General features: G+C 50.6%; 1 protein-coding gene across 3 annotated transcripts in view; it reads left to right on the top strand.

Annotated features, from left to right (window-relative positions):
• The window catches only part of Prima1 (proline rich membrane anchor 1), a 56,094-nt gene extending 40,953 nt beyond the window's left edge, over positions 1–15,141 (top strand). For 2 of the 3 annotated variants that reach the window (XM_028888261.2, XM_028888260.2), the window contains exons 4-5: positions 6,021–6,150; positions 12,532–15,141. In XM_028888261.2, the coding sequence (XP_028744094.1) occupies positions 6,021–6,150; positions 12,532–12,634 (233 nt within the window). In that variant the 3' untranslated portion in view covers positions 12,635–15,141. Of the gene's footprint in view, positions 1–6,020; positions 6,151–9,656; positions 9,785–12,531 lie in introns of all 3 variants that reach the window. The other variant, XR_005092789.1, reaches the window with a different exon arrangement.
• Positions 15,142–23,204: the final 8,063 nt, after the last annotated feature.

The following is a 23,204-nucleotide window of genomic DNA, read 5'->3' as shown; positions in this document are numbered from 1 at the left end:
GTTACAGATGTACCCCACCACAGTAACTTTTACATGACCACTGGGGAACCAAGCTCAGGTTCCCATTCTTATGCAGCAAGCGTTTTACCAACCAATCCACCTCCCCAGCCCCAGAAAGGTGACTTTTAAACGTTTAAAGACAGGATTGCTTCCAGACCCCTCAAAGCCCCGTGATAGAATCTCATCTATGATCTCGGCACCCAGAAGGAAGGCTTCTGGGCAAACCTATGAGAAACTGGATTGACATTAGCCTCTGAGAATGTCTGTGAGGGGTTGTCTTGATTGCATTAATTGACATGGGAAGTCTCATCCTGATTGTGAGCAGGACCGTTCCCTGAGCAGGGGATCCTGGACTGTATAAAGCAGAGAGGGCACACTGAGTGCTAATGTGCATCTCTGCTCTTGACTGTGGATGTATGTGACTCATTTTCTTAAAGCTCCAGCTACTATGACTTCCCCACCAGGATGGACTGTGCATTGAACTGTGAGCTGAAATAGACCTTTGCTCCCTTAGGTTGCTTCTGTTGGGGGTATTTCTATCACAGCAACAGGAAGCAAAACTAAGACAGCCACTTTAGTTCATCCCTACGTCATCTAGTTCCTCCCACTAGGTTTGGGAACAGCCGGCTCTCTCAGCCTACCTCTTAGCCTGTGTTGAATTGGCAGCAAGAGCAGTCACCAGGTCCCTGGCTCCGTGGCCTCCATTCCCCACTGCTAACAGTGTAGCCATGAATATGGACGTGTAAGTGTGCCCATGGCAGGAGTTAGATTCCTTCAGTAAATCAGCCAGGCACTTGGGTGTCTGGTGTGTGTCTTGAAGTCTCTGAGTCCCACAAATGAAGTGTCTGGTCTCCTCCATCTCCTTCAATACCCGTTCAGCGGATGTATCTGAAGTGCCACACCTACCTGCTTCTGTTCCAGGCTCCCGTAGGATCTGCTGAACCGCTTTTCCCATCCTAGCACTTGTCACACGTGTACCTGATGTCCTTGAAGCACCTCTGCTTTCCATTGGCCTTACTCTTCTCAGAACTTCCTAGGGCAGGGACCACCTCTGTCCTGGTCACTGCCTAGATTCCTCCTTCCTATGCTGCTCTAGAAATTCCTTGAGGCAGAAAGCTGGGAATTACTGTCCATCATCATCATCATCACCACCATCATCGTCGTCGTCATAGTCATCGTTGTCATCATTTAAGCTAGCATACAAGGCAACAGGCTTCACTGTGGATTTTTCATACATCTGTGCCATTATACATTGTTCTCATTCATCCCCTCTCCCTTCCCTCATTCTTTCCATTCCATCCTGCCCCCCAATAGTCTTGTCATTTGCCTTCACACCTCATATATTTCACCATCCTCTCCTTTTCTCCACTCCTCCCTATGAGTGATTTCCTCCTCTCATCCTCTTTCTACTTTCCCAGACTACACTCATGAACATATGTGGGTGCATGCATCCATCATACACACACACACACACACACACACTCTCTCACTCTCTCTCTTAAATCTTAATTGTGCATCCGAGAGAAAACAGCATTTGTCTTTCTGAGTCTGGTTTATTCACTTAATAATCTCTGATTTCATCCCTTTTCCCCCTAATGTAAATGTTTTATTTTTCTTTACATCTGAAAACAAGTCCCATTGTGTATATGAACCACATTTTCTTTATCCGTTCATCTGCTGATGGACATCTAGGCTGGTTCCATTGCTTAGCTAATGTGAGCAGTGTAGCCATGAGTATGGATGTGTAAGTGTGGCAGGAGTTAGATTTCTTCAGACATGTACCCAGTGATACCACTGAGTTATGCGGTATTTCTAGTCTCAGGTTTCTGAGAAGCATCCATGCTGATGCCCATAGTGGCTGCACCCGTTCCCATGCCTGATGAATCCTCTCTGGAATTTGCTGCCATTTGTTTTCTCGGTGATAGCCATTCAGATGGGTATGAGAAAGAATCTCCAAGTCATTTGCATTTGCATCTCCTTGATGGCTCAGGATGTTGGACATCTTTTAAATCATTTCTTTTGAGAACTCTCTATTTAGCTCATTGGCCCATTTATTGATTGGGTGGTTTGTCTATCTGTTTTGTTCAGTTCTTTTTATAGTCTAGATATTAATCCCATCTGATGTGTAGTTGGTGAAGATTTTCAGCAGGTCATCTCTTTTATCTGATGATTATTTCCTTTGCTGTGCAAAAGATTCTTAATGTCATACAATCTCAACAGTCCATTCTTGGAATTACTTCCTGGGCTCAGAGTTACCTTGCAGAAAGTCCTGGCTGTGCCTATATCTTGAAGCATCTTCTTCTAATGGCTTTAGAGCTCCAGATCTTAAATTATTTGAAGACTACTGTCTTGTTGCCATTGCTCATTGCTTCATATATTTGGAATGTTTTGGATGTTTTAGGAATCAGCCAGATCCACCCCATTTCCCCTCATTGCCTAGAAGCAGAAGTCCCAAAGCTTTTAACCATGGTGTCCAGGGCCTGGTCTAGGCTGGATATTCCCAGCCCTTTAATGCAGCATGTGCTAACTAAAAAGAATGAGACTCCCTTGCCACAGCAGACTTGAGCCTGGGCCCTTTTCCAGTGCCCTCCTGGCTGCCTGGTCCATCGTCTGCACAAGGTCAGGAGAGCTGGCCGATGTGTCAACTTCGCTGAGGCTCAGGAAACAGTGACAAGACCCTGAGGATTCAGGACAGCTCCTGCCTTTCTGTCATGTTCAAGGGGAGTGACAGAGACGGCGGAGACTGAGGCAGCTCTTTCCTGGTGCTTGACACTCCTTCGTCTGGTCTGGCCACCTGCCTGTCACCCAGGATTGCCAATTCAGTGTGCAGGTTGTCCTTCCCTTATGTATTGGCAATCAGTGCGTGTCGCTTCTTCGGGAGATTGCTGGCTCCTCATGCAAGAAGATCAGGTCTTAGTCAGCTTTATAATCATCCCTGGGCAGCTGGCGCCAGGTCTGGCAGAGGACAGCTTGTGTCTGATTCATCTCTGTACCCCCAGCTCCTAGCAGCGGGCACTGAGCATGCTCAGTACATGTCCAGGGGAATGCATGCATGGATGAGCACTATCAGAAAGCTGTCTCGAAATGTGAGCCTCTAGCCTGCCCACATGGTGAGCTTTCATCGTCTCTGCAGAGGTATTGAAGGAAACTGAGGCAGTACCCAGGCTAGTGGGCAGCTCCAAGATCTTGAGGTCCCCATTCTAGCACTCACATAAGTTGTGCCAGTGTTTATTCTCTTTCCTGAATGACAACACCCAGGCTCCCTCAAGCGCTGGCATTCTCTAATCAACTCAAGCAAGGATAAATACGAATGCCATCTTCGAATCTATCTCTGGTTTGTGACCAAAATCCATGCGTTATGCCACCAGGTCTCTTGAGATACCTCCTCTTCACAGATGCAGTGTTTCTGTCTTGGGTTGTTGCCTTCCACACTTGCGGTGTTCATCTGCACCTGCTGAGTCCCACGGGATCTCAGACAGAAGGACACACAACCAGAGCTAACTGCTTCCAGTACCAATGCTTTGAATAATGACCATAAAAAGAAAATCCCCACCCCACTAGCAGAGTTTAAGGAAAGAGGTCCTGTCAAATTCCACTCTGAGCTTTGCAACCTGTCATGTGGATGGGATTTCTAAGGAGGCCCTTGCTGGTGTCTTTGAGGGACAGTTCTAACTTAGGTATATCAGTGTTAACGCCCCTAGCTGATGGAATCATTCACTGTGGTGACCAAAGAGAGCTCCTCCCCTTCCTGTGCTTCCAAATGCTTGGGGACCTTCTGAGGTGCAACCGCGCACTGAGAACACACACGCAGGAAGACTGCAACACGTAGGGCAGAATGACCCTGGGGATGTGCCCAGACAGGTCAGAGCCTGGGCCAGACTCACAGACATGGAGAAAGAGCTTTCTCCTCCACAAAAAGGAGGGGCAAACCTTTGCGGGTGCTGGAGCAATGTAGCCGAGGGAGACTGCAGCTTGGGCAGGGCACGAAAGCTATACTAGGTCACCCTGGGAAGACTCAAAAATGCTCCCAAAGGGGAAGATTTCGAGTTTGATGTTATCAACAGAATTACCGAATGAGCTCATGGATGGGAGCATGAGACCCAATCGTCTTGCTGGCTCTCTGGCACCATTCAGTGTCTGTGTGGGGACTGAGTACCTAAGGCCAGCTCCTTCCAGCTAACAGCATCCTGGTAGTGTCCCTGTCTCAACAGTTTCATCCCGAGTGTCTCTGGTTCTTCTAAGGATCTGTAGGGAGCTATGTGTTTGTTAATAAGCAGCCCTGATCCCCTGGGAGTCAGAGAACATCTTCCTGGATCCCATGATGTGTTCACTTCCTTCTCTTTATTTCCACTTCTCCTTCTTGGTTCTGCCTGGGTGGGTACCAGAGTGTGAACATCTGAGAACGACAGCTAGTGTTTGCTTACGATGTTAATATCTCTCTCTCTCTCTCTCTCTCTCTCTCTCTCTCTCTCTCTCTCTCTCTCTCTCTCTCACACACACACACACACACACACACACACACACACACACACATACACACAACCATCCTATAACACATGTTTACCCATGAGGAATATGAAACTGTCTATACGAAAGATTCCTTCACAGATATTTGTTGCAGCTTTTCCTAAAGACCAAAAATCTGCAAATAGCCTAGGAGTCCATCAGTAGATAAATGGACGAACAGTTGCAGCATAGGAAGATGGGAGGGGGGGCAGAATACTATTCATCAACAAAAAAGGGAGAACTACTAAATGATGTAGCTACTTGGGTGAATCCCCAACACTGCTAAATAAATAAAGTAAATGTAAAATAAAAAAGAATGTGCTTATTGCATGATTGATTTATATGAATGCTAGGAACAAGTGAATCTTATCTATTATTTTAGCAGTCTTTAGGATGGTTGCCCCAGGTTAGGGATTATTGAAGAAGAGACTCAAGGATATTTTGAAAGTGTTGATAATAAGGGACGTGGCTTCTGCTGGGGTCGAAATCTGTTGTGGCTGTCAGGTGGTGTGTTGACAGAAGGGAATCCCCCCTGGACACAGCCCAGTCTCGAGTCATCTTAACTCCTTCAGAGTGCCTAGTGCTGAGGGGACAGAGCTGGGGACAGAGTTTTGACTCTTGTGCGCATCTTCACATATACTAATGACTTGTGTAGCACTGTCTGTCTGTGTGTTATGTCCACTCCTCTCCTCCCTCCCCCTGCCTCTGCTCTCATGCCTCTTTCCCCTCCCCTCCCCCAGTCCGTTTGTGATACCCAGCGCTTCGTCCTGTCTGGTTCTTCCCAGGCCTCTGGGACGGGGCTGGGCTCTCTCTTTGCCTTACTCACAGGGAAGTAAACAGTTCCTAAGACCTGTACTCCGGGTGAGCACCAACACTGCCCCCCACGAGGGAACAGGCTTACCCTAAGGACTCCTCCTGGGTAGAGTGAGGACAGGAAGGTCTTGTGGAGTCAGGTGTCAGAAGCTGTCCCGGTCACACACCTTCCCGTGTTCTGGGCCCTTCCCTGCACACTGAGAAAGCTGCTGGTAGCATCACCTGGGCCGAATCCAGGCCTGAAGAGCGAGCCTCTCACAAGAAACTCAGTTCAGAAACACATCGAGGGGCCAGCCTCCTCCTCCCTCCTCCTAAGTCCCCTGCGAGCCGTCACCCCGCCCCCAACCACAGACGCACCGGATTTAATGCCTTGACTGAGAGAATGAGATGGTCTGTTATTTTTCATGGGAAATTAAACCCGACCCTGCTGTCAGTTAGCTCATGCCTGGGAGGATGGAGGCCTGCTTAGCCAGGCGCTCAACCCCGGCTCTGAGCTTGCCAGGCCGTGATGGAGGCACCGAATGGGGGAGGGGCTGGCTGGGGGCCAAGCATGATGTCACCTGCTAAGGTGGGGGTAGAGAAAGCAGGAGAGGTCAGAGGGCCTTCCTGGGGGTGATGGATGACTGTGAGTACCCCTCCCTCACCAACATCACACAGACCCACCTCGCTCACTCAGAGACTCAGACCCTAGTCTCTTTCAGCTCCCAACTCTACCTCGTGCCCTGCGGAGGACAGCTGGTGGTCAGGGCTGGTGATCATCGTTGCTGTCGTCTGTGCCTCCCTGGTGTTTCTGACTGTGCTGGTCATCATTTGCTACAAAGCCATAAAGAGGTGAGTGTCCAGCCACAGTGCCAGGTGGAGGCCCTTGGGAGCCCCTTGGGAGCCCAGCTGGGCTGGGATGTCAACTGCCTGGCCACTTTTGTAAAGGATAGATGGTCACATGGGTCAGGAGCAGGAAGGATAGGCAGGGGACCCTCTCCATCCCTACCCCATTTAATGCTTGCCATGAGCATGCTGTAATGGCTACAGGGTTCCCTCTTTGTTCTTGTATCTTTAACATTTTAGAGTTGATCTCAGACATGCCTTCCCAGCCTTGGGAAGTTTGATTCTATAAGTTACACGTCTGTTTCAGCATAATACAAAAACCATGCAAGAACATTGCCAAGCACCCAGAGGGTAACAGTCATGAATAACATTTCTGAGAAAGGGTTTTCCTTCCCTAATTCCTGTGCTCCAAAAGTTACTTCTAATTATTATTAGAATAATTGTTGACATCTAAACTATTTAGTTTTTCCTTCTGAACCCAATCTTCTGTGTAATTTTGTTTTAATAATTCAAAAACAGAAAGAATGGCAAATGAAGACTTAAAATGAGGGTGTGGTCATTGAGCACACAGGCTTCAAGCCAGGACACCCGGGCAGGAGAGGGGCGACATGCCGCACAGACCTGGGCATGCGCCTCCCTGGGGTGCTCAGGAACTGACTGGATGCCTGGAGTTCCCAGGCTAGGCTTTGCCTTCATCTCTCTCCCCTGTGTCCCTCGTCCAACTCTTCCTACCTTCTCCTAGTGTGCTGTAGTTTTCAGATTAGGAAACTGGGTCTTCAAAGAGTTAGGGAGCTGCCTTGGTAACAGAATTCGCATCCAGAATTGTGTGGTACCAAAGACCACCTCTCACCATGTTGGGGTGCTCAACTAAAGTTTTGCATTGCTGATGAACCTCCACACTCCTGCCTGCCCCTTCCTGTGGAGTGGAAAAGGGAACATGGGGATTTGACGTCTGTGCCCTTCTGGGTGGGGTCAGAAGGACAGACAGACAGGCAGACAGGCTCAGAGGCCCTGAGATCCAGCAACTCTAGATACATACCTTGCTTCGGACACCAAAGTGGATGGGGTCTCCCACCTCTAAACTGTTTTGTGTATACCTACCATGTGCTGGCTCCATTAGCAGAGACAGGTAATGCTTATAAATGGTAAAGATTCTTTTGCCATAAACTACTCACCTGACAAGAGGGTCTGGTCCCTAGGCCAGGGGACAACCGCCTGCTGTGGGTACTCAGAGGGGCTTGGTGAATCCCAATTCTAGTTGACAGTACTTGAGCGTCGAGCCTGTGGGGCTTTCAGAATCAGAGGATGGGCTGTTCATTGTGTACCTTGGGGTGACAGTGCTGGCTCCACCCTTGACTGAGCCATGGAGGTGACTTTTTTTCTGGAGCTGACAAGGCCACTATTCAATATGGTCAAGCTCGTCATGTCCTCCTGTCCCAGTGGGTTGGGACCTCTCTGTTTCATACATAGCTTTAGAGCTGGGGTCTTGGCATGTTCAACTCTCTCTTCCCCATTCACCTCTTGTCAGTCTGGTTCCTCCCCCAAATTATAGGTTCAGTACATGCATATGTTTTTGAGATGAGTTTTCATGTTGTAGCTCAGGCTGGGCCTCAAGCCCTCAATCCTCCTGCCCCAGCCTCCTGTAGACACAGGAGGCCCAGGCCAGGAAGGGCTTCTGGAAATCCAGGACAGGTACTCCTGGGCTGTCCAAGGTCATCTTGGGAAACAGTGCCCAGGAAGGGGGGTGGGTTGTGTGTGCCTGTTGATAGAAATAGATAGGGGCTGTTTCCAAGAACACAATTACCTTTTTGGTATTGTAGGTACCTACTCTGCTGGATGGAGCCTCAGAAAAGCAGGTGCCAAGACCCTCAGTGGATCAGGTGCCATATGGGCCTCCCACAGTCTCCCTCACAAACAATATTGACCCCTCATCACCATGTGGTATTCCAGGGGTTTACAGAGTACCCACAGAGAGCCTGAGATATCATGAAAATTAATTCCCTCTCTAGTGCTCCATGTGTGACCTGGCAGTACTTTCTCCAGCATCCATGCTGGGAAGGGCTTCATCCAGTACAGATCCTTGACTGCAGAACAACGGTACTCCAGAGGAGAGTCCCAGCCTGGGGGAGACCTTCCCCACTCCACCATGCCCTCTACTGCTCCTCTCTCTGAGCATGTGCAGAGTCTCCCGGAGCCAAACCGGATAGCTGAAGGATGATGTGAGGATGCTCATAAGCCACATCTTTACCTGGATGTGGAAAGAGAGGTGCCCATGTACCATCTGCTTCTCCTAGTGACACCTTGGTGGCTCGGGGAAGCTTTTGCTGGCTGTGGACTCAAGGTTGGGGAAGTCTGTACTCCATGGAGAAGGCTCCAGTTGGGCCTTTGTGGAGTGTGTGTGTGTGCGTGTGCGTGTGCGTGTGCGTGTGCGTGTGTGTGTGTGTGTGTGTGTGTGTGTGTGTGTGTGCAGGGCTGGGTAGCACCAAGGATGAGTGTGTGTGTGTGTGTGTGTGTGTGTGTGTGTGTGTGTGTGTGTAGGGCTGGGTAGCACAAAGGATAAATTGTGTGTGGGGTGTGTGTGTGTGTGCAGGGCTGAGTACCATAAAGGATGAGTGTGTGTGTGTGTGTGTGTGTGTGTGTGTGTGTGTGTGTGTGTGTGTGTAGGGCTGGGTAGCACAAAGGATAAATTGTGTGTGTGGGTGTGTGTGTGTGTGTGTGTGCAGGGCTGAGTACCACAAAGGATGAGTGTGTGTGTGTGTGTGTGTGTGGTGCGTGCGTGGTGCGTGCGTGTGTGTGTGTGTGTGTGTGTGTGTGTGTGTAGGGCTGGGTAGCACAAAGGATAAACTGTGTGTGGGTGTGGGTGTGGGTGTATGGGTGTGTGTGCGCGCGTGTGTGCAGGGCTGGGTAGCATGAAGGATGAGTGTGTGTGTGTGTGTGTATGTGTGTGTGCAGGGCTGAGTACCACAAAGGATGAGAGAGAGAGAGAGAGTGTGTGTGTGTGTGTGTGTGTGTGTGTGTGTGTAGGGCTGGGTAGCACAAAGGATAAATTGTGTGTGTGTGTGTGTGTGTGTGTGTGTGCAGGGCTGAGTACCACAAAGGATAAATTGTGTGTGTGTGTGTGTGTGTGTGTGTGTGTGTGTGTGTGCGTGCATGCGTGCGTGCAGGGCTGGGTAGCACGAAGGATGAATGCATCTTTTCCCCCACTGTGGGCTGCTCAGAGCTGCACTTCGGCCACCCCCTCCTCAGCAGAACAGCAGTTGAGGATGACAGTGTCGGCTCTTTGCCAGCAGAGTCCTAGAGCCCAGACAGAGATACCGTGGAGGCAGTTCCTGCAGAAGCCCTTCTGGGCTCTCCAGCTGGGCCCTGCACATGATGCTCCCAGTGGAGATCAAGAGCACCTAGTGGGTGGGGACAGAAGGTGTCCAAATGGAAAGGCCAAGTCCCTCATCCCCTCTGCCCAGAAGCCAGAGCACATACATGGAGATGCTCACTCACCTTCCTTTTGGTTTTAGGAACCAGGCCATTTAAAGGAGTTCTCTGTGGCCTCTGTCTGGCTTAGTGGGATCAGCCCAGATTGGCCCACAGATTGGAGGATCAGGAGTCCTAGAAATGTCTGCTAGCTCTTCCAGAGCCTCAGAAGGTGCATGTTAAGTAGGAACTCTGGGTGAACTGGAGCACAGTATGATGGCCATCGCTGGCCAGCCAAGCAGCTCCCATGACACCTCTCTGATAGCAGTACTGAGAGCTAACAGATACTTACAGAGCACTTACTACTATGCCAGACACTCATCCACATGCTTGATGTGCACTAATGTGTTTAATCCTTCCAATAAACCTATGAAAGGGACACTATTATTATACCCATTTTATAGATATGGAAACTGAGGCTCAGAGAAGTTGCCTAGATTGCCTGAGCTCATACAGGTAGAGAGTGGTAGAAAGCTGAAGTTCTTGAAGATGTGGCCTCTGCCCCTTAACATGGCCGGTGTCACCCATGAATGACATGTTTGGTGAGAGAATGGAGTCCCAGAGCTAGCTTCTGCTTTGGGGATAGTTCTGCTTTCACTGGCACCAGTGAAGCCCAGAAGGCTTTGGGAACAGCTAGGAACTCTGATGCCAGGAGGTAGAAAGGCTAAGTCTACTTATCATGAGGACCTTTTATGCCACCCTCACCATGAGCTGGCATCTGGGAGCTCTTGGGCCCCGTGAAGTGGGGCATCTTGGATTAAAGTTAGGCAAGATGGAGTTCTTGGAAAGCTCAATAAGACTTTGAAGGATCTTTGGGAGGAGGTATAAGGATGCTTTCCCAAGCAGCTGGACTACAGAGCCCACTCTTAAGAGAATGCCTGCTGGGGATGTTGGCCTAAAGGGACAGCCAAAGACGGTAGTCCAGGTGCCACTGCAATGCAGCTGGGGCCCTTGGCAATCAGAGCTTTCACTCAGCCTCAGTTTCTCTCCCCACACCGCCCCATGAAACGACTGTCTTAACTCCAGCCTAGCTTCTTCAAGAGGCCCTAAGGAGGGACAAAAGTTTCTCTACCTGAAAGCAGGACACGCCAGGAGAAGAAGTGTGGATTTGATCTTGCCTTTCCAAAAGCCGCAGTGGCTAGGCTCCGCCATCTGGGGTGATTTCCTCTGTGAACAACTTCCGTTACAAGAAAGAGGGGAATGTGAATAGACTTGACCTTAGTGTGTCATGTGAGAAGTCTTGATCATCTCATGACTCCACTGACCACCCACCTGCCTTCCCCTCTGCTGAGATTTTGGAGAGTCCATCTGAAGGTCTTTGAACCAGTCACTAGATACCATGCCTGCTCATCCTGTCTTTGGGGGAGGCTCTAAGGGTGCTTGAAAAGGCAGAATCAATCAATCCCTGAGCTTTTGAAGATGGCCATAAATGTCTAGATAATGCTTAGCAAGATCCATTCATCCGGGTACCTCTGAGAACATAGGAGGTGCCTGAGCTATGTGTAACTGGAGTCATCTTCACCTAAGAGACAGCAGTATAGTGGTGTGAAATACAGATTGTACAGTCCAGCCCAGGAGTTTGTAGATACTCAGGGTGGATGCCAGAGACCTCATTGAATGACTCAAAGGAGCAAAGAGGACTTCAGTCAGGTGAGGAAATAGCACTGTGGTTTTTACACTCTCGGCAAGTGGGCTAGAGTCTTTTCAGGGCCTCCCTCTTGGCTTTCCTGATCCCTGCGTGCATAAGGGGAACGGATCGTGGGTTCAGTGGCCTCTGAAATGAGCTTCAGATGGTTCAATGAATCTGCTAAAGAACCACTGGTGTGTGCTAACTCAGCTTGGGAATTCTTTATCATCATCACCACCACCATCACTGCCACCGCTACCACTATCAACCCAACCATGACCACAGCTATTATACCCCACCATCGCTACCATAACCTCCATCTGTCCCACCATCATTACTACCACAACTACCACCACTATCATCACTTCTGCTATCACCACCAGCATCTCCATCTCTTCCTCTACCATCATCATCACTAACACTCACCACCACCTCTCTACCATCATCCCCTCTACCATCACCACCAGCATCTCCACCACCTTCTCCATCATCATCATCATCACTAACATCACCACCAACTCTTCTACCATCATCCCCTCTACCATCACCACCAGCATCTCCACCACCTTCTCCATCATCATCATCATCATCATCATCATCATCATCATCACTAACATCACACCAACTCTTCTAACATCATCCCCTCTACCATCACCACCAGCATCTCCATCACCTCCTTTACTGTCATTATCACATTATCATGGTTATATCAGCATCATCCCCTCTACCATCACCACCAGCATCTTCACGGCAAACAAAACAATCATCTCTTCTACCAACACTAACTTTGCTAACATCTCCTCTACCACAATTATCACCATAACCACCACCAGTAGCATCACCTGTACCACTACCATAACCATCACCAGTAGCATCACCATCACTACCATCACCAGCCAGCATCACTAATGCCACCCACCACCCTTACCATTCATTCATCACATTTACCATTGTTTTGATTGCACAGAGGCAGGATGCAAAATCCAATCACTAATGCCGCTCCTTATGAACCAACTGCTCCCAAAGGGATCAATCAGAGCTTGATCATACTAGGCTGACCACACATTTTGGGTTGTCCAGAACAGTTCCAATTCAGACTTGTCCTTGTCCCATCTTTCCTTGTCAATTGGCCCTGGTTTGCATATGAAATTATATGGTCACCCTAGTTAAGAATCTACTTGGCTTCTGATTGACCCCCACAGAAGTGCTAACCTGGACTCTGGTTTGGAGGTTACACTATCACAATTGCTTGCAACTAATGATGTCCTTGTCCCCCCCCCCATCCTTTCTAGGAAACCACTGAGAAAAGATGAAAATGGCACCAGTGTTGCTGAATATCCCATGAGCTCATCCCAGAGTAGCAAAGGGGTGGATGTGAACACTGCGGTAGTGTGAATCTGCAGGCCCTGGACCCACTGGCTGGAAGGGCACCTTGGTGGCACTGTTGGACATGGGATGACAGGTGGACATGAGCTGACCCTGGGCCTGTCCAGGACTTCATGCTTTACGGGCCTCGGGCCTCCTGAAAGAGAAAGCATCCTCTTCCCAGGCTAGCCCTGGTCAACCCCCGGGGGTGCAGCACAGACACCAGGCTTGAGCCAGGCTCCCCTGCATGTGGCCCCTAAGCAGCAGCACCACCCAGGGCTCTCCATACCCTTCTTCTTGTCTTGTGTTGGGCGCATTGACTGTCACCCAGTTGCTAGAGAAAGCACGTACTCCAGTGAAAGTAGAGGGTCTATCTGTCTGTCTCCCTGGGGCAGAAAGACACCCCACTTTAACCAGAAGAAAGGAGATCCAGGGACTATTCCAATCTGGAAGCTTCCTCTCATGCAGGAAGCTCACCTGCTTCTCTGTGGACATTCTAACAAAAGCCATCACACAGCCATGAGACAAATGTCCCCTTCCAAAGGTGCTTCCCATACATCTGTCCATAACTCTACCTGCCATGGTCTTCCGTCTCCAGAGCCTGTGTCACCCTCCTTTGCCCACCCACAGCCTAGCCTGTGGCTCCTGACTGCATGCCTGCCTCAGGAAGCAGTGAGCCCAGCCTATATAGTCCCCTGGGAGTGGACTCAGTGTCTCCCAGAAGCCCAGGCTGAGGGTGTCCCAAGAAAGTCAGAGGTTCCCTTTGCACCTGCTCTGACACCCTACATCTGGCTCTTCAGGAAGCATCAACGTGAGCCAGGCCCCGCCTCACCAGGCAGAGGTCACAACTTGTGCCAAACCCATGTGGGCACTCTGTGCCAGGCCGATGCTGGTCTGGTGCTAGGTGCCCCCCACTTTCCCCCGACAGTCCCTTGAAACCTCAGTTCGGTACTCAGAAAGTGCCCCGGAGAAGGTGGCTTCCTTCCGTGTCTCCCAGAAGTGGCTTTCTGTGGCCAGGGCCCTAAAGGCGCCAACCCCTCCCAAATGTGGGAGGAAGGGAAAGTGGTGAACAACCATGTAGCCTTGCTAACCCTCTGCCCACAGGCTTGTTTCCCTGGAGGCCACCCACACAGTGAGGCACATCCCTTGACCTTTGTGATTTTATGTTCCTCCCCCTCCTCCTTCCCCGTCCCCCGACTGCCCGGCTCCCCTCACCAGCCCCATGTACTTGCCTAGAAGGAAACTGGAAGGCAACACCCCCACAGTGTAGAGATTTAGCTGAGTTCATTGGCTTCCTCCTCAGTCACCAGAGATCTTCCCTGGTGGGTGTTTGTGCTACATGAGAATTACAAAGCCAGGTAAAACTGAGGGACAATAAAAAATCAGTCCCAAGTGAATGAGTACCCTGAAGCTGCCACTGCCCTGCTCCTGAGTCAGTAGGTACAGGCAAAGGGGCACAGGCTAAGGGGAGGTCCAGGGCATGCCTCCTATAATTGACATTTGTCCTCCTTTGCTTGAGGACATGGTTTTGGGTTGGGTTTGAATTTCACCTTCACAGCATACCTTAGCTCTGGCATGGGGTTGCCAAGAGCCTTCTGTGGGGCTGCCCTCACCTCACCCAGGGGTCCTCTTTGGATGTGGTTCCAAGTGATGAAGAAGCCAGAGGAGGTGGATCAGGGACAGGCAGACAGGGGTGAGAAACCTGGCAGGCTCCACCCCAGTACCCTGTCTCTCACCCTCACACACATCCCACCGCCACCTTGATCTAAATTGAGAATAGGGCCACAGTCTCCTGGTGCCTGTGCCTGCAGCAGACCCTGGACAGATAGGAGGCCTGGGCCATACACTCTGGAGCCTCACAGAAGAGCATAACACTCTCCCACTCCCACCTTGGGCTCTCAAGGCCCAGGGGTGAGGAAGGGACACCTGTAGCTGGAGGGGAGCTCTCTGCCATGGGGACATGAAGGGCTGGACAGAGTCTGAGATTTCCATGTACCCATGTCCTGACCTTGACTTAAATCTGGAAAGCCCACAGTGTACATGCTATCAGCCAGCAGGGACCATAGCTGAGTTTCCACTGTGCTTGGCTAGTGTACATGTATATTCTTTCTAGTGGGGTTGTATCATCGCATTCTACAATTAGGGGAAATCAAGGAAGGGCCCAGGTTTAAAAGGGTGTCCCTAGAGAACAGCACCCCAAACCCAGGACTGGCCATTTAGAAGACTCATCTTACATCACAACAGAAGCCACTAGTTTTTAAACCCACATGGCTGAAACATAATCATGTCAACCAAGAGCGTGAACTTAGAGCATCATTTCAAAGGGCCCCACAGCAGCTCCACTAAGACCAGTTCGCCAAGCAGCCTGAATGCAGCGGTCAGGTGAAGAGTCCATGTCCACATGTTAACCCAGATGTTTTCCACTGTTTTCAAGTCCTGTCAGAACTCAGCGGCATTTAGGATCTTCCAGTTACCAGGTGTTTCTACAAGCCTGCTAGCAGACATTTTGGATGAAAGAGTAATAGATGTAAAAAAAATAGGCATATTATATATAGTTATATATATTTAAAGAGATATCTATCTATACAAATATATATATATATATAAATACTGTACTCAAGTCTGTATAAATATGACCTAAACAGCCCAGGTAGTGTGAGACCTGCATTGCATGAATGTAAATCCCCTGACCTCTGCCTTCTTAGCAATGCGTGTGTATGGGAGGTGACCATGCCGCTGGCGTTCTGTCTTGGTGGGCAGATGCACACGTCAAGACTCAGCAGCCCCTTCCTTGCAAGGAAGGAAGCATTGAAATTTTTTTATTGTCAATAAAAATATACTTATAAAGGTGGCTGTCACGATTGTCTGTAGCGGGTGCTTGGCCCCGAACATGCATGAGAAGGAGCAAGTATGCTGTTGGGAACCCAGGGAGGGCTGCGCTCCTTGAAGGTACTTTCTATTAATTTTTCCTAAAGTCATGGGAATGGGTTTTTGTTTATTTCATTTTTGAAGATTTGGGTTTTATTTTTATTTTTTATTTATTTATTTATTTGTGTGTGTGTGAGAGAGAGAGAAACAGAGACAGAGAGACAGAGAGGGAGAGAGTGTTTTGTCTGCATGTGTGTATGTGCACCATGTGTGTGCCTGGTGCCTTTGGGGGCCAGAAGTGGGTGTCAGATGTCCCTGGAACTGGGGTTATGGATGGGTGCTGAGACCAAACGTGTCCTCTACAAGAACAGCAGGTGCTCTTAATGAAGCACCATCTCTCCAGCCCCAGGGCTGGTATTTCTAAGGCCAGTCCTGTCTCTCATCCTCTCACCCACCACTTCCATCTGAATTGATGCTAGAGCCACAAGCCTTTCCCAGTCTGCCTGAGTGGAACCAGTTCAGACCCAGGACTTCTAAGACCCACACCGGGAAAGCTCCAGTAGAGTAGCCTGACCGTGCTGTGGGCATCCAGGATGGAGGAGCTCCTGCGCATGCTGGAGGAGGAGGAGGCTGAGCCTGTAACCGTGTCCTAGTACATCCACCCCTGCCTGGACATCAGCCCTAATTCCCTGGCCTGGCCTGTGCTCCAGCAGAGGGACCTCAGGAAGAGCAGGTCCACCTCAGATTGTCCAGAGCCTGGAGGAAGCAGGGCAGGAGGCACTGAGGGCTGTGCATAAATCCAGACGCCACCAGGAAAATTTCACCAAGCTTCCATCTTTCTGTGGATGAGGGGGAGTCCTTGCAGATGTGCCAGGATGTTAGGAGAGAGAATGCCATTATCCTCATCTTCAGGTAAAAAGATGAATCTGAGAGGGGACTCTGCTAGCCCCCCACAGAGGCCAGCCAACAAAGATGAGGCTGGGCTTGGAGCCTAAACATTCAGCACCAGCCTCTGCTAATGACAGAAGGGACCCCCAACATAGACCGTCTTCCCCATCATTGAGGCACAGCTGCTTCTCCCTCCTCCCATCAGGTTCCCAATCTTCCAGTGACTTCAGTAAGGGGTGGGGGAGGACAAAAGAGCCCTCCATGTCCTGAACTACGGTTGGGTGGCTCCCAGATGGCCCCTAGTCTAGGGGGTTGTCAACTCAGGACAGGGGTTTGGGCAAGGATCTGCATCCCAGGCACCAGTGAAATGAGAGCAGTTGTAGAGATCCCCACCGAGCCAGAGATGTTTTTCTCAGGACGTACCTTCTTGATATGTTTCCCCAGTATCACTGGGGCCTGACGAGCTGCCAGCGATGGAAACTCCCGTTCCCAAGCAGGCCCACAGTGGAAGGGCCATCGTTACAGTTACTGTCCATATCGTAGTCAGTGAAAACACCCGGGCCACCCAGGCTTTTGTCTTGGCTCCTCTACCTTGGTAGAAACACCCCAAGCTTCATACACACTCCTGTGCACCCCAGATGGGGTTCCACAGCCACAGTCCCGGGACCGGCAGAGAACAAGGCAGAAAGCAGCCAGCCTGTGTGTAAGGCTCTGTCCCTTCGTGCCCAGGAACAGGGCTCCAAGGCTAGACTGGGAGATGAAGAGGGGCAGGCCACCAGCAGGGAGCAGTGGCAGCAGACTCCCCTAGGTGTCTCGCCTCCACCCTAGCTCTCCTCTCTGGGGTCTTCATTGCTGGTTTCAGCTCCAATGACCAGCACAGTACACTGCTCTCACCAATCAGACAGCAGCGTGTCCTCTGAAGGGGGGCTAGCCGCCACCAGCAGACACGATACACAGTGGCACCCACAGGGCGTCTGGCCTGGCAGCTGGAGAAGAGTCAGAAAACCAGCCTTGGGCCCATGGAAGCAGTGATGGCAAGTCACTCTTTCTTCCTCCTTCTTTCTCTAAAGTGTGCCACTTAAACATGCTGAGGGGCACCTGGAAGTCAGTCCTGCCCAGCCACTGTATCCCAGCCGGTCCCCTTACTATAGGTCACCCCACCTGACTGGTGTCACATCCCAATCCAAACCTCAGCTCACAGGCCATCTGACAGTTCCCTTGATGGGTCACCTGCAATGCTGAGTCTATCCCAGTACAGCCATCCAGGCCCCGTCCCTCTCTCCCGTATCAGGGTGGGGCGCTTCCCAAGCCCTGTCCTCCCCTTACTACTGGGGTCCCCCCCAACAGGTGTCATCCGGCTCCTTCTCTCTTCCCTCTCTCTCCAAAGAAAGAGACTCTGCCACTGCCAAGGTGCCATGCTGAACACAAGTCCAGCTTTCCCCACCTGAGGTCCCAGCTCCTGGAATGTGCCTCAGCCTTTCAGGCTGCTCTTCAAGCCACATCCACGTTCCCAGCTCCTCCCTCCCTTCCAGCTACCAACTCCAGGTCCCACCTCACTTCAGGTCCTTTCTCCACCCAAATGCAGTTCTTCCTTGATCTACCATCTGCCCCCCTCCCCTGCCTTTCCTCTGCTCCATCCATTGGCTACTGTGGCTCCTTCCCTGGCCTTGGTCTTCAGTCTTCCTGCCCCAGCCTTGCTGCTCCCCTCCCCCCGCCCACCCCCACCACTCACTCCCACCCCTAGCTGGATTGACTGTGTGCCTCAGTTGCATGCTCCTCTCACTCCTTGGCCAGTCCTGGTATCTGGCTTGCCTCTCCCTGCTATCTAGTCTGCCGGCCAGATCCCTCTGAGAGACTGCCTCCTTCCTAAGCCTGGAGCACGCGTGCATCCTGCCCAGAGCCAGTCACACGCCCCTTTAGTGCCCATGTGTAGCTCTCATTTCCTGTCCTCCCCTGTGGGTATGACCTCTCACATTATCCCGCCATGTGACCTTGTAAGCCCCTGGATACTCTTGACCCACTCATACTCATGCTGTGTCCTGGGGATACAGAAGGGAACAGACCGGGCCCCATCCTTAAGGAGCAAGCCGTTGCTGGCAATGGGTCCTTCATGTGCATGCAGGTAGCCAGCGATGAGGGTGTGGAGGCAAGGGACACCCAGGGGCGACTTTCGAGCGCTTCTATACCTCACCTTGAACACTCGCCTTTAGCCTAGGAGACACAGCTCTTTTATAGAGGGTAAACTAAGCTTCAGAAATGTTAAGGGGCTACCAGGGCTCAGAAAAACAGCAAGGGAACAGAACTGCAGTTGAGACCCAACTCTGCGTGGTCACGAGTTTCAATTCTTCCAACTTAGATGGGCTCACAGATTGCATAGAGCCCATTACACACACATACACACACAATCACACACACACAATCACACACACACAAACACATACACACAATCACACACACACACACACACACACACACACACACACACACACACACACACACTTCTTCAGACATCAGGAAAGGCGCAAAGCTTTTAGCCATCCCAGCCTCTGGAAGCTGGAGCTAACAAAGATCACTGCACAGGTGACCTCGGGCAAGGTTCTTCCCTCTCAGAGCCTCAACTTTTCTCACCTGAACGGGGCAGAATACACTCTGGCTGGCCCTTCCTCTCGTCACTTGTGGCTTCCTCTGACCACGGCTAGCTTCTCTCCATTCTGTCACCTTAATCTAGCTTCAGTATGGCAATGCTGTCCACCTAAGAATAATTGCTGGTTTGTGTCCATGCTTCCCGCTCCAACCCCTGTTAGAAGGAGGTCATACAGGAACAGGGGCCTTCTCTGGGTTCGCGTCTTACTCATTACCAAATATCCAGCCCTCCAAACATCCTAACATGCCTGACGTTGGAAATATTTGTTAAATTAACCGGTACACATTGGTTTACAAATTTCACACAGTATACACGGGTATAAAGAAGAGAGCATTTTATTTTGTATAAACGCCCGCCTGCAGCACACAGTTGGGTTTTTAGTCAAACCTGAACTTATACTTGGGGATAGTTTGCCCCCCTCCCATTTCGCTAGTGTCATTCAGACAGCTTAGTTTCCTGTGGCTAGACACTGTGGCGTCATTCCAAGGGCCACTCCCCTCTCGAAGGCACCAACCTGAGCCACTGAGCAGACAACGGTAGTCACGGATACACAGCAGCTGGCCTTAGGCTGGAGGGTTTTCCTCAGCGGTCTCCATTCTCTGCTGCAGAAAGGCCGGCTTGGCTGCTTCATGGGCTGATCACACTATGTCTGGCTCTTCTAGCCCTTGGGGTCACTAGCCGACCCCCGATGTTCATACTATAAACGTCCTCCTGATGTGTCTTATTTTCTTAGCCCCCAGCCCTTGGGGATTTTGGCCTCTGATCAGGCACTGGGCCAAAGAGCTGTAGACCCTTCCAGGACTCCCAGGCACACGTCTAGCTTTGCAACTCCATAACCTCTTGAGGAAAGATACAGACATATGCCCTGGCTTCCAGGCCCTCCCTACTTCCTCTTCCTTTGGCTGGCCATCCACCAGGGTCCAGAAGAGGTGGACTCTCTGCTCCCTCAGCCTGTCCAACCAGAACTTTCCCCACATCCTGGTCTCCTCCTGCCAACCATCCACAGAACAGACTGAGCCGTGCTGTTTCCTGGAGAGGAAAAAAAAAAACAAAACATATGCAGCTATTATTTTCAAAATATTATCCCCATTACAAACACTGTGCTGTGCTCACACCATGTGACTCCAAATGCTGGCAGAGCATGCCATGTGGAGGAGGATTCCCCAGTTGCTCATTCAGACTTGGAATCGTGGGGAGCCTTGAGTCAGCGCATGGAGCTCGGCAGCGTGGGAACAGCAGACTGGGGAACGGGAGCCAAGGGCCCATTGCAAGCCGTGATTTCTCTTCAGCCAAACAGCGGCCGTCCCCAGCGTTACAGTCTGAAGAGCACGTGGTGACATACAGACCCGGGACGGGGCAGGTCCCAGAAGAGCGCATCTCTGTCTTAGCAGTCTTTCTCGGTGCTGAAGAGGGACAGCATCTCTTCGTGTACTTTTTATAGGGTTGGGGCACTGTCACCTCCATTCTAGAGCTAACAGAGCTGAAGCTTAGGCGTCTCACCTATGGTCAGAAGGCAGGAGAACATGCAGGTCCTGAACCTAAGCCAGCTGTAAAGCCCATGTCCGCACCATCCCCTCGGATCCCCATTGGAGCCAGCTTATGCCCCACAGGCTGAAGGCCCCCATACTCTGCTATCTGCCAAGTACCCCCACCCCATCTGTCTCCAGCTCTGCAATCCCCCCTCCCCTGGGCAGTGTGACTGTCCTCACCTGGAAAGTGCGACCGTCCTGTCCTTCAGCTTGATGATCCATGATTCCTCTCTTTTCTAAGTGGCCACTTGAAGGGGTGGAAATCAAGGTGGCAGCCAGACAGCCCCAGGAGGTACCCTTCTCCACTGGCCCACAAGGACCTGTCTAGGCTGTGTAATTAAAAAGCCATTTGTTCCTGAAACAACCAAAGACTCAAGTCACATGTGCACCTTGCAGAGTGCAGCTTGTGCCCGGGGCTCGCCATGGCATACCCACCTGACCTCAGCTTTCCTATGGAAGAATCCAGCATGGTGTGGGATCATTGGCATCCCAGAGCTCACAGCAGAGGAGTGAAGCCAGCCAGGAACAGGAGGGCCAATGTGCCGCAAAGAGCACGATCTCAAGCCCTGCTTTGGCCTTTGCCCTTTGTCCCTGCTGGCCAAGGGACTCTTGGGACCTATAAACTAGAGCTCAGTCTAAGCCGAGGGTAGTAAACCCAGAGCCTGTAAGACAAGCAGGTAAACAAGGGAAGGTTGCCAGGCTAGGGACTGGCTCAAAGACCATGGGATTTCTGTTCAGAGGCTGTGGTATTAGTTCTGACCCTGAGGTCAGATGATCAGTGGTGGGAGCTAGACCATGCTGGAGACCACATGATCTTCAACCACAGGTACTCCAATCAAAAGAAGGAATAAAATTGCAAGCTCATCACACAAAAGGCACTATGACAAAATCAGCCAGCAAGCTGTCCGCTGGTGCCTTTGTGTCTAAATAGTTCTAAATTGTCTTGCAGGTCAGGTGAGTAGCAAAGGACCTTCCTAGTGTCTAGCTGCTAGTTTCTGTAACGCACACGACAGAGGCTGCAGGAGGCAGACACTTGCTGCTACCTCGCTGAGGGACTCCTGCAAAGAGCCCCCTTTTCTTGTCTCTTATGTAAGGCTCATAGTTAAGGGATTAGGGGTGCATATTTCACATCATCGTGACGGCCAGATGACATCATTACATCAAAAGCATGTGACATGTAGTAAGCCCTTGCCCACTATCTGTGGCTGTAATTAATTCGGGGCAGGTCTTTTTAGACCTGAGTGAATCCCATTCCAAACTGAAGAGCTCATCACTGCAATCTTCAGTTTGCACACGTTTATTCTTTTTCTTATTATTAATTTTGTAGCACGAGGGATTGAACCCAGGACCTTGCATACCCTAGGCAGACATTCTATGATCAGCCTACGCCCCAAGTCCTTTTTCATTTTTATTTAGAGACAGGGTTTAAGTTACCCAGGCTGGCCTTGAACTTGTGGTTCTCCTGACTCAACTTCTCCTATAGACAAATTCACTAAATATATAATATTACAGTAATTAGGGAAACCAAATGAGATTCAAGTTGTGATCTATAATTTTTTCCACAGAAATTAATTCCCAAAGATAGAGGGAAAACACCTTTGTCAGATGAGGTGGCTCTCTCTCTCTCTCTCTCTCTCTCTCTCTCTCTCTCTCTCTCTCTCTCTCTCTCTCTCTCACACACAAAACAGAGGACAATCAATAAACAGAAATACCTCAGGAAAGTCCCCGGACTTCTCTAGCCCATGCTCTGACACAGCTCAGCTAAGGAGAAAACAATCGATTTCTCATGAAGCGCTGACTTGGGAACACAAAGCTTTCAGTGCAGGCCACTGCCAGCTCGTGGCCCAGAGCAGGCACTTAACTCAGGGGCCCCAAGGAGCCCAGCTGCAAAAATGGGAAGACTCTCACTAGCCGTCTCAGGCAGGAGAGTCAGGCCAATGTCTAGAAGGGACCTTACAGACACTCAAGAGACAGTGGCTGGTATGACTTCCCTTGAAGGTCCTTCCTATTGGCCCACTGCTTACTCCTTAGCTGTGGGAGCAGCTGGCCAACTTCTCTTTTAACAGCCCAGACATCATGGGTCATGGGTCACCCTTCATAACACCCTGGTTTTATACTGTGCAATGAGTTCTACCCATTCTATTCTGCACAAGGGTCATTATTGTCAAAACAGTTCATTTGTCCAATACACATATTTGCAAGTCAATCCTAGTGGAGAAGTGTGGTACAGTGTCTGCACCGTCCAATGAGTGCAGAGGCCCTCCAATCCCAGCTCATCAGAGTCCTGCTGGACGACCCATCTTCTCTGACCTGATCCAGTCTGCTTTGCTCTGTTGTCACTTGACAGTGGAGATGAAGCTGTTGTGACCACTTGGCCTGAGAGGAGGCTCTTAGGGAAGAGATGGCTGGAGACGTCTCAGTGTGTGGCAGAACGATGGGCTTGCAAGGAAGTGACAAACAGGGGAGTCTGGAAACTGTTGACTAATGACCACATTTTGGCTCCTATGGTCTTGCGGATCTTGACTCAAGACGCACTGGCTGGAGGGAAAACCAAATAAGCCTGCAGCTGTGAGCCGTCCTCTTCCATGTCTTTGGTGGGGAGCAGCAGTCCTCCAGGGGTCCATGGATTCTCGTGGTCTCCCAGCAGCATCACTGTCCTCTGCCCCCTGGG

The sequence above is a fragment of the Peromyscus leucopus genome, chromosome 14 (assembly GCF_004664715.2).
Source record: "Peromyscus leucopus breed LL Stock chromosome 14, UCI_PerLeu_2.1, whole genome shotgun sequence".
NCBI classification, from domain to species: Eukaryota; Metazoa; Chordata; class Mammalia; order Rodentia; family Cricetidae; genus Peromyscus; species Peromyscus leucopus.
The sequence above is the reverse complement of the archived record's forward strand: the minus strand, read 5'-3'. Positions and strand labels throughout refer to the sequence as shown.